The sequence below is a fragment of the Pungitius pungitius genome, chromosome 16 (assembly GCF_949316345.1).
Source record: "Pungitius pungitius chromosome 16, fPunPun2.1, whole genome shotgun sequence".
NCBI lineage: Eukaryota > Metazoa > Chordata > Actinopteri > Perciformes > Gasterosteidae > Pungitius > Pungitius pungitius.
Window position 1 is genome coordinate 10,912,799 of NC_084915.1, and position 17,315 is coordinate 10,930,113.

The 17,315-nt window shown below is 43.0% G+C and overlaps 2 protein-coding genes across 4 annotated transcripts in view; both read left to right on the top strand.

Annotated features, from left to right (window-relative positions):
• Nucleotides 1–7,157, top strand: part of rxfp2a (relaxin family peptide receptor 2a) — a 33,297-nt gene extending 26,140 nt beyond the window's left edge. The window contains exons 14-20 of the mRNA XM_037468177.2: nucleotides 72–143; nucleotides 309–538; nucleotides 1,408–1,553; nucleotides 2,640–2,735; nucleotides 3,818–3,986; nucleotides 4,588–4,806; nucleotides 4,964–7,157. Coding sequence (XP_037324074.2) covers nucleotides 72–143; nucleotides 309–538; nucleotides 1,408–1,553; nucleotides 2,640–2,735; nucleotides 3,818–3,986; nucleotides 4,588–4,806; nucleotides 4,964–5,229 — 1,198 coding nt within the window. The 3' untranslated portion in view covers nucleotides 5,230–7,157. The remainder of the gene's footprint in view (nucleotides 1–71; nucleotides 144–308; nucleotides 539–1,407; nucleotides 1,554–2,639; nucleotides 2,736–3,817; nucleotides 3,987–4,587; nucleotides 4,807–4,963) is intronic.
• An 844-nt stretch (nucleotides 7,158–8,001) lies between these two features.
• Nucleotides 8,002–17,315, top strand: part of fryb (furry homolog b (Drosophila)) — a 46,308-nt gene continuing 36,994 nt past the window's right edge. The window contains exon 1 of one of the 3 annotated variants that reach the window (XM_062558114.1): nucleotides 8,002–8,122. Coding sequence is in view for 2 of the 3 variants with exons in the window: in XM_062558111.1 (XP_062414095.1) it covers nucleotides 14,435–14,672 (238 nt within the window). In the remaining variant the exon portion in view is untranslated. Of the gene's footprint in view, nucleotides 8,123–13,319; nucleotides 14,673–17,315 lie in introns of those variants that run through there. The other 2 variants (XM_062558111.1, XM_062558112.1) reach the window with 2 other exon arrangements.

Here is a 17,315-nt window from a genome sequence, read left to right on the forward strand (position 1 = left end):
CACACACACACACACACACACACGCTTTGGCTGTAGCCCGTTTGTGCTGAGATATGCTGTGTCTTTTGTAGGGCGCTGGAGGGGATAGAGATCTCAAACATCCAGACAAAGATGTTCCTGCCTATGAAGAACCTCTCCCACATGTGTGTACAATCTTACTCAAGTAGCTTGCCATCGCCGACTAACCTGCAGGGATAATTCTCCACCGCCCCCACCTCCCCTCAATGTGTCATTGCTTATTAAACTCTCGCTCATTCATTTCTTCTGCTAACACCTTCCGTTTGCCTTTTGCTCCTTCTCTCTTCCAGCTACTTTGAGACGTTCCAGTACTGCTCCTACGCGCCTCATGTCAGGTCCTGTAAGCCCAACACAGATGGCATCTCTTCCTTTGAGGACCTGCTGGCTAACATGGTGCTGCGGGTGTCTGTCTGGGTCATGGCCTTCATTACCTGCTTTGGTAACCTGTTTGTCATCGGCATGAGGTCACTGATACGAGCAGAGAACAACCTGCATGCCGCCTGCATCAAGGTCCTCTGCTGTGAGTACACCCCCCCGCACTATGCGCATACAATGTGCAAATACAGAAATATGAATACATATTGTATATGGCTGTGCAAGTCAGGGTAGAGGTGACCTGTTTTCCAACAACAATTGGGCTAAAAAGTAGATGTGGGATTTAAAAATTGTGGGAATGAAACTAAGCAAGCAGGTGCATAAAAGGGAATCCTTCAGGGTGGTATCAAGATTCATTTCAAAATATCCTGCCGGGTTTGCTCTATAAATCAATAACTACCACTTCAAAAGACATCAATTATTAAAAAGCGATGGAAGGGCTTATAAAAGAGCTTCTCTAAAATGTCTGCACGCTGTCTTTTAATCGACCTTACTGCTCTCCTCTGTTGAGCACCATTTGTTTCCTCTCTCACTTGCCTCCGTTCTGTATTCTCAGTCAGTTTCACTTGTATAACCCCCATCGCTCTCTGTGCCGGTGGCTTCTCTTCCCTCTGCCCCCTCTGCATTTTGTTCATCCCCCAGGCTTTATGTTGTAAAACAGGTGCTCTCTCACCGTCATTCAAGATACAGGATTTCTTTTAGTGGGGAAAAAACACTCGACGTGTCTTATTTCTTTTCTATCCGTATGTTGTCTATAAAAAGAGGTTGAAAGCACCGGGGCATGGTGTCGTATTGAACCTGCTAACTCACCTCATAAGTGAGTGATTACTCTTGGGTGCCCTGGAGGGTAGACGTAATGTCGCCGCGTGTCTTTTAGCGAGAAGCGTTGGCTCTGTGATGCCGGCAGCGGACAGATGTTGAAAGACAATCCCCCGTTTGGCACCTCTCTCTCTCTCTCTCTCTCTCTCTCTCCGTTAGCAGACTCATGTTTTGTCATCTCTTCCTCTCCCTCAGGTGCAGACTGCCTCATGGGCGTGTACCTGTTTTTCGTCGGTGTGTTTGATATCAAATTCCGCGGGCAGTACAACCGCAACGCGCTGCTCTGGATGGAGAGCGTTGAGTGTCGGACCATTGGATTCCTTGCCATGCTCTCCTCGGAGGTAACTCACTATGGACACACACACACACACACACTAGCCTGCTGCTTGGAGGTGAACATGTCATGTTTAGGTACTCAAACTCAAGACCTGTTTTTTGGAGGGTGAAACTTTGTCTGAAAAACTTTGTGTCGATATAAACTCAGGGTCAAGTCTTGGTTGATTCAACACTGCCTGTGACAGATATTCATTGTAAAAGAAAAAATCTATGCGAATATATAGTATCCATATTATTTAAAAGCTGTTGATTGCTCTTACTTTTATTCTGCTGATGCTGCTTTTTCACACCCATTTCTGCTGTTGCTGCTTCAGCATTTTGGGGACCCTGGCTACAGTTATTCAGAGCATAAACATGCTGAACTGAAGTCGCTGAAATCTTGAGGCATTGTCAGGAGTTCAAACTGAGCTGACAGCTTGCATTTATAATGACTATGACGTAGAAACCGGTGTCTGTAAGGCACCCTGGGGAGTTGTCTTCCGCATAGACCCATCAATCTATATTCTTATAAGCTGTTTCCTGTTTTGTGCATACAGAAGGAGGGACCATCAACATACCCTTGAATACTTTGTCACCAAACATTTGCTTTAGAGATGTTTAAATCTATTTTTGCTTTTTTGCCATAATTCAATGCCTTTAACGCCACCTACTGTTACCTTGGAAACCAACGCTAGAAATGTGGATCATTGCAAATGTTTTCTGTGGAAGGAATTTAAGGACACACAGTGTACTTTGGTAAAAACTGACTGAAAACTAGATTATAATTGGAAAACTCCCCAAGGCTTTTTATGAATTATTCTCGTGATGTGGATATCCGATTAGATTGGCGCATCCCTAAACTACCTTTGATGTTGTGCAGAGTGTTTAGGATATCTGTGAACAGAGAACACTGTCGAAGCGGGATTCTACTGGGCAGGGAGGGATTAATGCACGTTGTCGCCTATACATCATGCAAAACTACACATGACTGCTAAATGAAATGTGGGATGATTAAGAGCAGAAAAGAGGAGCAGTTAACAAACATCATGTTTGTAGTGTAAAGTACATTGTTCACAGTCGTCTGAGATTTACAGTGAATAATTCCCCCCCAGGTGTCTGTCCTCCTCCTGACCTACCTGACCCTGGAGAAGTTCCTGGTCATCGTCTTCCCCTTCAGCAACCTGCGCCCGAGCAAACTCCAAACTGTGGTGAGCTGCTTTATCATCATAATACTAAAATAAGGACAGCTGAAGACCGAGCGTCTGCACAGTTCACAGTGGTGTTGAAAAATACTCTTTCAACCATCTTGTATTAGCTTTTATTTTTAAAGAACAAAGTGTTATGTTGAGCCATGTATTTTATTTATTTTCAAATATAGCTCTGTTCATTTGTATTTTATATGAATAGTTTTACCTTTTAATGCTTTAGGATGATTCATCTGCAAATGTGTTTTAATTGTACACTTGTATTTTGCTGTTTTTATTTCTTGATTTTGTAGTGTGGTAAAGATCAGCTTTGGAAAGCCCAGTGCGATTGAAAATTGCCATAGAAAATAAAATTATTATTATTACTATTATTGTTATTCTGCCTAGTGCTCAGTGCACTTTGTGTAAAACCCTCCTTTAGCCTTTGCTGTCGCTACGTTAATTAAACTAAAATTGTGTACATATAAATAATTATACTCTAAAGCAGATCAATAGCAGCCGAGTAGAGCTGCTGGAAAGTACAACGCTCAATGCGTAGCGGTACAGTCTCTTTTATTTCAGACTGCAAAGCTCAGTTTGAATGACCCTGCAATAATTACAACTAAGCCACAGAAATATGCTTTTAACCTTCACAGCCGAAACAAGTGCTTCTGGCTTCACAGAAGTTCGGCTCAACTAAAAAGGCTCTGTTGAAAATGTAATAACCACATAAAGATTACAAATTGAAATATCTATATACATACATACATACATTCATATATATATATATATATATATATATATATATATACAAGATCATTAATGCTTCTCGATAACTGCATCACTCACAACTTTGTGGCTGACTACATACAAGCTGCGGCGGCTCTGTTCATTCGCCGTTTCTCTGCTGATATAATCGGGCAAAAGCTGCAGCTCCACCACCCCGCCCCTCCTCGCTGAATGTGACTGTAAAGCCATTTGCTAGTAATGTTCTTTCATCCTTGATGCAAGTCTGATTGAAATTTGCTTAAATGCTTTTTTAACTGTGGGCTTTGAAGAACACTCTGTTAGATATCCTAACAGCGTGTTTTCCCTCCTGCTGCAAGGTGGTTCTGGCGTCTATCTGGCTAGTGGGGTTCATTATAGCTGCAGTGCCACTGATGAATGAGGAGTTGTTTGGAAACTACTATGGACGTAATGGGGTCTGCTTTCCCCTGCACTCTGACAGGCAAGAAAAACCTACCGCCAAAGGATATTCAACAGGGATTTTTCTGGGTAAATTGAAAAAAAAGATATGTCATGTTCTCACGTAAAGTCTTCCCTCGTTGAATGCTGACTTTAGCAATGAATTCAAAACTTGGCGGCAGCTTTTTTTTTGTGTTTGTGACCAACAAATGAAACGTTCTTTTCCCCCAACGTGAAAACCCCCCCCACCGTTGAGTAATCGGTTGCATCAAAAACTGGGAAACTAGTGAGCTTTAAATCCAATGAGCCATAACTCCTGCTTATCATGCAGGTCATGAAAACTAAAACTTTCTATATTATTTTCGTTTCGTGTAAATATTAATAATCTCACAACCACTGAGGCAGCAGAAGACTCATCCCGTGTGTTGGGAACCATAGGACTAAACTGTCTAACAGTCTTGACTTCAACCAGCGACAACATTAAAATGTTGCTCAATCATTTATCAATAATAATAATTTAATAGTATAATTTACTATAATATATCAGTGGAAGGTTTTTTTTTTGCTGACACTGTCTTTAAGTACATTTTTATAATGTACTTGCAATTTTTGAACAATGTTTACCTTACAATATTGGTACTTTTCCTGAATATGCGTTTATGTGTGTGATTCACCATGTGCATTTCTTTAGGTCTAAACTTGGTGGCATTCCTGGTTATTGCCTTCTCCTACTCCAGCATGTTCTACTCCATCTATAAAACCGGTATCAATGCCACAGATCTGAGGAGCAGACTGCACAGAGATGTGGCTGTTGCCAACAGATTTTTCTTCATAGTGTTCTCTGATGCCCTCTGCTGGATTCCCATATTTTTGGTGAAGGTCCTCTCACTGTTGGAGGTGGAGATACCGGGTAAGAAATGATTCTGTTTTTGCATTACTGTAACAGCTGCCACACATCAGTGATCTACTGGCTACCCTTTACTTATTGAACAGTATGTATAAGGAACATCGACACAGGCGCTTACTGCTTAAAAAATGTGGTCCGCTTTGCTCCCGTTTTCCTTCAGGCACCATCTCTAGCTGGATGGTGGTCTTCATCCTCCCCATCAACAGCGCTTTGAACCCCATCCTTTACACATTGACCACCAGCTTCTTCAGAGAGCAGGTGGAAGTCTTACTCTGTCGTTGGCAAAGGAGACACATTTTGAAAAAAGACCGCAAAAGCCTCACCTCCTCTACGATCTTCATGGAGACGCCACGGCCTCTCTGTTACCAGCCACCAGTCTGTGTCCAGAAGTTGGCGCTCACCGGCGCGGATCCGCGCTACGCCTGAACCGAGGCCGGGGACCTTTCCTGGCGCTTTGTAAACTTGCTTGTTAACGGGCCTCTTGCTGGTTCTGTCTTCACGCTGCTACGGGGCAGTTGCACTGCTTCCATCAAACAGACTTTTCAGTGGAGCGAGATTAACAATCACAGGCTCTGGCGTGGTTCATATTTGTAAAAAAACAATGTAAAAAGAAGAAGCTATATACAGACCGGAAGCCCTTTGGGGTTCAGTGAAGACAGGAATAACAAAGAAGATGAACGAGAGGATGAACACTAGCAGATACTGCACATTTCACTACGACCCAGAGGAGCGTCACAATGGACAATGGAGTTTTACATTTTGAGAAAGAGGAACAGCCAAAATATCGCCCTCATGTACAATATTTTCTACAATTGAATTATGGGTCAAAGGTCACTGAACCACTGAGGTAACACTGGACAGGCTGAGAAATACTTCTTTTAACTGAGGAATATGTTGGTTTCAGTCCAAAAAAAACAAGAGGCAAAAGTCTGGGATGGCTTAAACTCACACGTGGTTTATGAAATTATACTGTTGTCAAAATACAAATGAAACGTCAAATAATGTAGTTCAGCTGGCTTTTTTTTTCTTTCATTTTTTTTTTTCATCTACCACTTGAAATGTAGCAAGTTAAAATTAGAGTTGGTTAAACAGTATAAGGTATTGTAAGGTTCAATTGAAAGATTCCATTTATCATGATTTCTGCTTCCTCTCTGTCTTGTGTTGTCATTTTTTAAACTTTCTGTTCAAATCTAATGCACCTTCAATTATTGGCTTTATTGCCTGATGAGTTCTGATTTTACAGTACTGCATGAAAAATTGTTAAATAAAACCTACGAATTATATTTAATTCATGAAGAAATCTGCAAATTAAAAGATCAATAGCACTTTTGAACGATCATTTTAAACATTAATGTTGATTTTACTAATAAAATCACCTTTAATTAATGCTTTGACAGTGACTATTTAAACTGGATTTTTTAATTTGAATTGTACCAAAATGTGAAGATGTATTTGCCATTTGTTTATTAAATTAAGGCAGGATTATAAGTTCATGTATAAAGCACCTAAAATATGAGAGAAACCAGGTAATTTCCAAAAAACGTGAGTGAATGAGATTGACAATCGACAATCAGTGAATGTCGTGCAGCAGTCATGTGTAGCTGATGCTAAGTTTCTGCCATACTTTATATTTTAATGTAATGACTAATGAGTGTAATGTGATTTGTTTCCCTGACTTGTTTACATGACTTTTTTTGCAATCCATCTGCATGTACTTTTCAATTGAAACTTAAGTCCGCAACACAAAATACAAAGAAACATAACAAACGTAAATGGTACACTAAGTGCTTTGACTGATTCTAAATCACATTCAATGTGCTGCAGCATCTTGCTACACTTAAGTCATACTTGTATTGTTTAGACCTCCTGATTGCATGACTGAACTGGATTAAAATGGTTGGTTACAGCATGCTACGCATTTCACTAATCCGTACATGAGGACTTCGTTCAGTTTGGATTTTTTGTCACTGGGCTTGTGCGACATCAGCGGGAATTACGTTCATGTTTCTATTTATATTTTTTATACGGATAAACTGCTTTTTTTGTTTTTGCTGCCGGTTGCTTTGAATTTGAGGACAATCAAGAAGCAGATCGTACTAAGACAAACAAGACGTTATAAAGGTGTGCTGATTTCTATAGCAGTATGCCGAGGAGTGAAAAGTACTCCTGTGAAATAAGGACTATGGTTTCCTATTCTGTGCAGGTTTATATTTGTTGTACAAGATCTGTTACGGGAGTCTGTCTTGTTGATGTATGTTATGTAATGTATTGTATTTGTTGCAGTCCGGTTGATGATTTTCTGTTCATTTGTATCCACACAGATATCACCCTTTGACTGGCTTAATAAAAGAAAAAATATACCAAACTTGAGGTACCTTAAAACATTTACCCCCTAAAAGGGACAAGCTGACAAAGAAAACACCAGCATGCACACACACACACACACACTTACAATACTCAAAAAAAGATGACCGAGCTGACTGAACAATGACCGAACAATTCTGTTCTAAAATGATAATGCTCTGTACCAATTGAAAGCACTAACCCACTTCTTGTTTTTCTGGAGAACTTGGTAGAAGAGCTTTCTAATTACATACTTCAAACTGAATGTAAGTGACGTTTACTGTTGAGGACATAAATAAGTTAGGTTTCTTTCATTTTTCATCGTATGATCACTCAACACTGCACTTCCCATGAGTTATCAAAAGTTTACCATAGTTGGTTAAGAATGAGCAAAATATGGAATACAACATTTTAATCAAGAAATATCAGTAAGATAGGCCTACTGTTAACTAATTGATTTGAATACTTTTGAAACATGGGTGGTATAGAAAACACCCACACAATAAGACCAAGAAGGAGACCTATGGAAACATGATTTCAATCCACCATCAAAGGAAATCTGTCTATTTGGTCTCTTGGTCTGCGTGTGGAGCAGCCTGTGGGAAACGTCTTTGTTCTCGTGTCTTCTCTTTCTACCGCCCTTTCATCCCTTAATTTGACTGCACATGCGGTGCTCAGCATCCCGCCTTGGCAGGTGTTCTGCCCTTGGACCATGTTGCATCCCTAGCGACGCGTCGATGGACACCACCAACAGCCAATAGGAAACGTGCACAGCCTGGGATTCAAGATCCTCGGCATCCAATTGGTTGCTAAGGGCGGGGCTCGGACATCCCAGGCAGTAGTGCTGTCAGCCGGGGCAGCACGACTACCGGAGGAGAGAGACGAGACGGATTGATGAAACAGGCCACTACATCACATAAACAAAGAACCAGTGCCAAGATATGATCCTGTAGTCGCCACGGTCGACACAGACAAGGTACAGTTGAGTTTATGGCGTATTAAAGCCGTGTCCAGTGCTGTTTTAATGGTGCTGTGTTGACTACTGAGGCAAACCGAGTAACGTCTCGCTTCAACATCGATATAACGTTAACTACCACAGGGGCTTGAACTAGCTCGTTGGCTAACGTTACCGAGTTGGCTAACTACAGGCGCAGAGCCGTTGGTCGACAGCCACAACACAATGAAATGTGAGCAACCTTAATGAGACACGCTCCACGTTTCCTTGGTGGGACGCACGCCGCGAACAAAGCCGCGTCGCTTTGTGGGGCGGACGAGCCGAGCAACAGTCTTCGTGTTTGTCCGAGGCGGCGGTTTGTAAAATACACACTTCGCGATGGCGGTGAAAGATAATGCTAACATGGCACGTTAGCCACCACCAAGGTAACTGGTGACGTTAGCTTACGACCGACCCCGTGTCACCATTGCTAACGAGTACAGTCCGTGGGCTTTAATAAACACGGTGCACGACATCTCGTGGTGTGTCAATGCAATATTGACCACCCCTCCTTTTTAATGTGGAAATCATAACCTAGTTTTTGAGTTAACGGACAGGCTTCAGTGAATATTTACATCATTTTACGTCATGCATTATTTACCTGCACTCCTATACAGCCGGATAGCACTAAAGCACTTTATTAGGAGTTGCTTAATTTCATCGTATTGCACGTATATAAAAATACATATATATATATGTATTCAAAAAATAAAATGAATATATATATTATATATACATCTTTTTTATTGGGTTGATATTGTGCTGCTCTGGAAAGACACCACTGACTTTCCAGTGAAGTTAATTATCATGGTTGATCACACCTCTTTCCTTTGCCTAGTTTTCCTCCCCAGTCTCGTCTATCCATGCCCCCATTTTAAGTCAATTATTCCTTTATTATTCACCCTCTCCCTCCCCTCCCAGCCCAGTCATCTCCCTCTCCATCTCCCCAGCTGTTTGGCACTGCCGGTCAGTTAAGGCGACCCAGTTTGCTCCATTGTTCTGTGTCTGGACTGAGTGACACACACACACACACACACAGAGCATGGCGTGTGTCACTGCGCTTCCCCTCACTCCCATATGGGTTCTCCATTTTTTGCCCTACTTCCAGTTGACGTATTGCCTTGATGTATTATTCTCTAGTTGTTTTAAGGTGTGTAAAATAACTGTAGAAACAAGAATTCAGGGGAGCCACATGAATGTTTCAAAGAATGTGAGGATTTCCCACTGACTTATATGTAGTAATCTTTTCTAATCACATATATTCAAGCATTAGGGGGTTTATTATGGTGTCCTGTGTAGCTAGTGCAGTATACTGTATATTATACTAGCAACCAGGTGAACTACCCAGTCGATTGATTTTTAGTAGCGTCACATGAGGTTAATTTAAAAAAATGTTAAGGAATTGGTTAAAAAAATAATCGTTTTTCCAATGAATTATTTCACATTCTTACTTACTTACTAACTAACCACAATCACCACACCAGCGGCGGTAAGGTGTCGCCTCAGAGCAAGAAGGTCCTTCAGCTCGATTCAGCCCAGTAGCTCCGTTCTCCCCCGTGTCTGCATGGGTCCCGGCTTCCTCCCCCACAGTCCAAAAGCATGCTCTGGGGCTAGGTTAATTGGTCACTGAATTGTGTGTGAAATTGAGAGTTAATGGTTGTTTTTCTCTTTGTCAGCCTTGTGATTGACTGGGGACCAATTCATGGTGTACCCCATCTCTCGCCCCCAACCCCCCCGCGACACTTTGAAAATTCTTACTTGACCACGTTGACACTAATAGCTAATGTCTTTTCCATACTAAAATGTCATATTTGGTTTAACACGCTGTTTTGGAAGTTAAATTATGATGGTACAGTCCACAGTAAACCCTGTGAACTACGAGCAACGCGCTCTGTTGCTCAGCGCTGTGTGCAAACCACCGATCACTAACTTCCCACCCCTGATGTTGACGAGCTTTGCTCGTGGGTAAGGTGCAGAAAGCCTGTTAGTTCTCCCTCGCTGCCCACTGGTGAAGCATGTTCTCAGATGATAAACTATCTTTCGTTCCCATAGATACGTGCCGGCACCTCACTCCCACTGGCTTGCATAACCCGGTCCACTTATAAACACAGCACACACAGCACCACACTCCCTTTCTGGCTTTGCCTTAGGTGCTTTATTTTATTGTCAAACTCATCTCCTCAATTTTGCCAATAGAATAGCTGTTATCAGATAATAATCAGTAATCAATACGTTCAGGTTGTCAAAGTCAGGTTGAGTCTTGTGTTGATGTACCTATCTAGACGTCTGGTTGAGAATTAATTCCTTTGACATGTGTGTCTTAGGGTGTTTGATTTAGGGTGTGATTTTAGGTCTTCTTACGGCTATTAGATTTGACGGCACTGAGGCTGTTTGCGGAAGCATGAATCTGCAAATTAAATGCCCCAAAGATCTTCTTCACGTATCACTCTCTTTGCCTTTTTGTATATAAATATCCATAGGCTGCAGGGCATACTGTTTGTATGTGGACATATCACAGGCTAATAATGATGAATGAATAATTTAATGTGTGACTGCACAAATGTGACCAGTTGCATAAGGTGAGTTATTATATACCTAATGAACTAAAGGGGGCACCATTGTAGAGCCAATGTCAGGGCTTGATGCTGCCTATGACTATGATGATAGCTCTAGCAGTTGTACTTGACTACAACTTGTGGTAGTTAATTTGTCTTCTAATTATTTTAACTTCATCTTCATTCCATGAGATGACACTTGTGAGATATCCAAAATATGTTCAGTTCATTTTAGTTTATTTATTTGGCCCGGTTCCAGAACGTCCACAGTCATCTCTGATGAAGAAGTGAAGTGAAAATAACAGGGCGGTTCAATGTAATAACAAGGCTGCTGCCCTGATACACAAACAATGACCAGCCGCCTCAGGACGGCCTCCATAGGCTCAAAGCCTGTCAAGAAGAACTTTGCAAAATGGTCAAAACCATCGGTGCAGAATGAAGTGAAAGTATAACTTTCAAAATGTGCCCTGGGGGCACTTGTCAGTTGATGCAATGGCTGCAAACCGGCAAATCAACAGTTTATACCACAATGAAACATCCAAAATAATATTCAAAGTGTTAAAAACACTTGTTATTTACATGCTATCAATATTTCCCATCAAAAATAGCCTTTGTGGGGGCGTTTGTGAGCGAGATGTGGAGTGAGAGGCAAATTTCTGTGCTCCAGCTAACCGACAATATTTTAATCAAAAAACAGCTCCTACTACAGAAATACCAGCCTAAAAGCTCACTCAACTTAAGCGCGCCAGCACCTAACAATCTGAACTCAGGCTTTATAAAGTGGTCAGATATGGCACTGATTTAGGACACAATTTTCGGAGAATGCTTACTGGCTCATCTTGTGACCCAGATGTAAACTAACAACACAGTTGGTAACTTATTTTATTAAGATTTATTAAGGTAGGTAATTTTCAACACATACTAAGGCTTAATATCAAGTAAATTAAAAGCACATTCCTTGTGGCCTCCTTTTTTACTGTAAGGAAATGGTTTCATGTTTCTGTCCGGTTGGCACTGCTCTGTCTTTGCTCACCTCTTCCTAGTTCCGGCTCCACAGACAAAAACACAGAGGCCATCGGATATGATGAAGCTGTACGGATGTGAGGGAAAGTCTGGGTTTGGATGAAGTACTGAGAGACAGAAATACGTGAAGGAATGGACGCTGAGACGGTGGATAAATTATAGTTATTAAGATGCTGTTGCTGTTCATCCAGTGTGGTGTGTGTGTATGTTTGTTTGGGTGTGTTTGGTTGTCCCAGCCACCCAGAGCATGTCTGTACAGCTGCAAAAAAGGCATCTCATAACTCAAATTCAGGCTGATTTATGTGCAACATCTACCGGTAGGAGCGTGAGAATTGACCTTGCGGGATTTTTTGGGGGTATGCAAATAATCTTTTTTGTCCACCTTGTGTATCTCAGATCGGCGTGGTCACACACACACACACACACTCATCCTCTCACGTAAAAAACAATCGGGCACTTGTTTAATTTACATTGCAGAATTAAGAGTGCACGTGAATGGACCGACACCGAGAGTGACAACGTAAAGCGTTTGACCCACTGAGCATAATCACAGCTGACTCACCAAGTCGAGCAAACAAATGAGCGACGAATAGCCGTTGCGTCTGTTTCGTGTCTCTACCGTCATCAACCCACCCGCCCCCTCCCCTCCCCTTCCTCCCGCCCAGCGGCCTGCTTTTTGTTTGCCAACACATTCCTCAAGTTGATTGGGTAACTTTTGTGTTTTCTTTCACCGGCCGGTCACAGGGGTTGTCAGTTAATGAAAGAAGGAAAACAAAAAAAAAGCAACCTCCGGTTTGTGGGTAGGAGCGAGTGCGTCTGCCTCAATACTTGCTGTGTTGGACTTCCTCGAGGGACGGCCCACCTCTCCAACTGGCCTTGGCACAGTGCCCCCCCTGAGCTTTTTGGCCATCATTTAACTATTCCTGTGCCAGGTGGTTGCTGGAGAAATTGTTACAAATGTCCCAGAAGAAATCTCACTTAAAAGGGTCTTTAAGAAAGAAAGGAAGATCTGCCATTTACAATAAAATAGATTTTAAGAGCGATGTTTTCTAAGGCTATTCTGCAGTGATAATCTTCGGTGCTGCAACACCGTCGCTCATTCATTGTGTTTACTCAAGGACAAAGAGGAGGTGAACGATTTGTTTTTTTCCAATCCACACACACACAAGCTTTGGGGCGAGGCACTTAATGGAGATGATGTCATGACAATGGTGTCATAAACAACAGGAAGTCCCCTCAGGGTAGGTGTCTGCTGAGAGATACTAGCTAGCCTACCTGCAGAGTGTGACGATTGTTCGACTTTGTTCACCTTTGATCAACTTATACCGGCTTAGTGCCTCCAGTCAGTGACTTTCTCTTTCCTTTTTGGGAAAAACTTAATGTGGCACATTATGTTTATTTTTTTGCCTTTCTGACGTTCTGCCTTCAAAGTGTGGAGGCAGAACATGCATGTGTTGTTGAGAGTGAAGATTGTCCAGCATTACAGGACCACATGTAATTAGGGCCGGCCAGACCAAAACGCAGCGCAGTACTTCCTCTAAGATGGTTTGTGTAGATAAGCCACAGCGAGGTCGTTTGGCTTTTGAGATGTTTATTTGTCATCAAGAAGAACTTCTGCAGTTTAACTTTGAGTGTATGTGTGTTTGCAACCTTTGTAAAACAGATGAGTATTTGAATATGTGGGCGCTGATTTCAAACCTCAAGGTTGTTTTTTTTAAATACATCTGCTAATTGAGACTTTCAACAGAACACTGTCTGTGCGTTCATAGTGTTTGGCTTTGTCCCCCTCCCCACCTTCCGTAAAGGGGTGTGTCTGCCCCCTGTAATCCTACACCATCAACGCATTGAGCTTACAGTAACTGGCTAAACAGCCTGGACCAGTGAGTGCAGAGACGCCACCGCCCACCTGGCCATGTGTTGGCTGTTTGAATCAAGCACAAGCATGCCGCGCTCCGCTTCTTCACTATGTGCGAGCCCGGAAAGAAGTAGTTCGGTGAATGCTGAGTGACAGGAGGGAGGTGGCTGGAAAACCCCAGGCAGAGAGAGAGAGGGAAAGTAGACGGTGAGCGGGACAGGGGATAAGATCCCAAAACACCCAATCAAGATGCCTTTTTGGAATTGGATCCCTTCCTTCTTCATCACTTGAGAGCGGAGACACGCAGCTGGGTCTCAGATCGGCGAGAGAGACCTGTTGGAGAGAGAGGAAGAAGGAACCAGGTTAGAGACAAAAGAGAGCACAAGAGGATGATGGCTTAACTTTCACAAGAATTGCCCCTCAGACAAAAGAAGACACATATTTTCTTTCGCCTTAATGCAAGAGTGAGGGACTCTGGAGGGGAGAACGTGAACTCTCAGGAGGGCCGTGTATCTGAAACAACAAAGCAGTGAGCTCACTGGCTCGGCATTGAATGAAGGCGTTGTGAAGACAAGAAACCTTTTCCAGAAGAAATTTGATACCCAAAAAAGGACAAAAAGGAGATAAAGAAAACAAAAACAGGAATTTTTACGACCGCCGAAACAATTTCTTTGATTTTCCTTTATTTCTTTTTTTAAAGAGTAGTTTTTCTGGAACTAGGCGACTCGTGCATCTTTGTGTTGTTTTGGAGTCTACTGTGGAAGCATCATGTAGCGTCTCCCCACGAGCTCTGAGGTGGGCAGGTTCTTGACAGGAAACAAAAGAAGTTGGGGGTGTTGACCTCCTGCGTGTCGTGGAGACATGTCACTAGAAGACATGTCCTTAGAAGACTTAGGAAGCACCGCAAGTCTCGGGCCCGCGAACGGCACTTCGGCCCACTGCAACGGCCACTCAGGTCTGGACCTGGAGAGCCAGGGCCAGGATGGGGCAGTCATGAAGCGCATTGCCTCCTTGTCTTTGGACATGTTTGACCCCGGCGACTTTACCGGGAGGTTCACCAAGATCCAGTGGCCCAAAAAGAGGACCAGGATCATTGACGGTAAGTGCAGACCGACAGGCATTGGTGTTTTTTTTTGTTTTTTTTAAGAGTGAACTCAACAAGGTGAGAAAACAATTTCCCTGTTGAAGTGAGTGATGCAGAACAAGTTCATTTTGAGCAGCCCGAGGTTGTTTTTCTCTTTTTTTCTCGTGCTGGAAAAGCTGGTCGGACATCAAGCTGAAAGACTGATTCTCAACTCCCCCCCCGCTGGAATGTGGGCTGGGCTTTTTACCCAACCTGGGATGTTTCAGATCTCCTTCTACCTGTCTCTCTGTGTACGCCACAGCGAGGTTTCCTCCACGCTGTGCATTTAATGACTCCACGTGACAAGTGTCTTTCTGCTGGTTTCTTTAGAGCCCGTGGAGAGCGACACTCTCTGTTTAGAGAGAAACGGCACGACACTGCTCCACTAATCTTTTTTATAGGTATAGTCTGAGTCCCGTCAGGGGGGGCGGGGGGTTGTATTCGGGCAAACGGTTCGCCCGAGCACGGGGGGGGGGGGGGGGGAGCTTCGTCCTTGTCTAACTTCAGAAGCGACTAAAGTAATTGACTAAAGCCATTGTCAGGGCTAAATCACAATTTACATATTATGCCATTGTCCAGAGTGAATCAATGTTACAATATCGATAGAATTGTCTTTTAATCCTTAACTCTCAACTCATGGATTGGTATCTGACAATATAGTTTTGTGGGATTTGGATGATCTGCAAATGGGAAGAGATACGTGCTTGTGTACCGTGAAAAAAGTACAAACATGTGTTTCAGGAGGAACGCACTTCTCAATTAATGAGCACATCGATCATGAAATTCAAATTGTCGACCCTCATGAATGCAATGGGCTTCTTTGCTGTGATAATGTCAAAAGGAATAGCATGTGAGGCTTTGATGTTGGAGAGACAGGTATGCCAGGCATGAGAACCTCTGACGCACACACACACATTCTGCACTAGATCTATCTATTTGATCAGCCCAGCTGTGTCAAGGAGACACCACTGTGTGAACTGTGACCCTGTGTCTGTCTGTCTGTGGTTGGGTGGGTGGTTCATTGTGATGGACCAGTTAACACCCACAAGCACATGTCATAAGAGTTCACTGTGTACGTGTGTGTGCATGTATGTGTGTTTGTGTGTTTGGAAAGTCACATTCCAACAGCTGGCATGCCCAGGCCCCTGATCAGAATGCGAGGAATCCTAGGACCTCCACCGGGGTGTGTGTTGATGTTCAGACTTTCTCGTGAGCATGAAGAGATGACAAAGAAAGTCAAATAGTGTCTAACGATCTTTTGGCTGCGTGCTGCACAGAGGAGCAGAACGCTTTTGGTTCACTTTTTTTCAAATGTTCAAATGATCCTCATTAAGTCAGCAGGTGAACGCGGAGGCCTTCGCTATATTCCTCCTCCTCTGGGATTAGAGCGTAATTGTCTGTTAATGTGAACCAGGCCACCCTGTGCCTCGCGTGATACCGCGTTGTATCCCCCTCCTCACCCGCTCACATGTCCTGTGGCACTTCCGCAGTTGGTCCAGGGAATTGCACAATGACCCTAATTATCTACTGGTGCTTCCACTCGTGGCCGCCCAACCGGGGCGCCACTGTCACAATGACCGCCGTGCCTCGTCGGCCTTTTGTTTCACTCGACATTGCCGTATTTGTGAGAAGAAATGCTAAAGCTCTATAAATGCATTAGAATGGTAGGTTCATATTAGCTGCAAGCAAAGGGTGGTTGAAGGTTGGGAGTTTTGGCCAGCGTAATTAGCGGAGGAGGTGAGTGACCAATTAAATGTGGGTGCGACGGTAAACTGGTTGAAATGGTCATTACGAGACGTTTTATCGGGCAAGCCCGGTAGCTGCGTTGTTTACCCACACAAATTTCTCAAGACAAGATAAAAAACATGAAACTACAAGAGCAGATGTTATCAATTATTTCCTAGGCCGCAACTATATTTGCAAAATCACCCTGTGTCCAGAATCATTGGTGCTGAAGTGAGCACATGAGCAAGGATCCAATCGCCAATCCGAACGTTGTATAGAAAATTGTCAGAAGCGCCGCCCTAGAGTGTGTCGTTTGATGACCTGGCAAATCATCACCTGCCTTCTGTTGACAGTGTAAAATAAATGTGCTCTGGTTAGAACTACATAATAAAACAGCAGCCGATCCATCACGTAGTTCTGTGAGAGTCAGAAACAGCGGTGCTTGAAAACACAGTTTGGTTTTATTTGAAATGCAATGGAGTTGTCCACTCCCTCATACTGTTTCCTTCCATCAGCCAACATAAAATGAAGCTAACTGGTAAACAGTTGGGACAGCTATTAATTGCCATGTGAGCATGTTGATGTTGTTTATTTTGTTTTACTATTTACACATGCATGAATATGTTACCAGATGTTTTATATTCGAGTATGTCAAACTAAAAGAAAAACGCAGTAGATGGGGTCACATCAACACAAGTCCCCTCCATCCCCACAAATTAATCATATAGGTAACAAGGAGTGATTTTGTACACTCACAAAGGAAACCTCTATACAATTCATTGTGCAGTGCGCTGTGGAACAAAACTAGCACTATGCACCCACTCCATACTCCGACCTACGTGAGAATATACTGTACCTGCAGAATAGACTCACTATGCCCCTTGTTATTGTTGC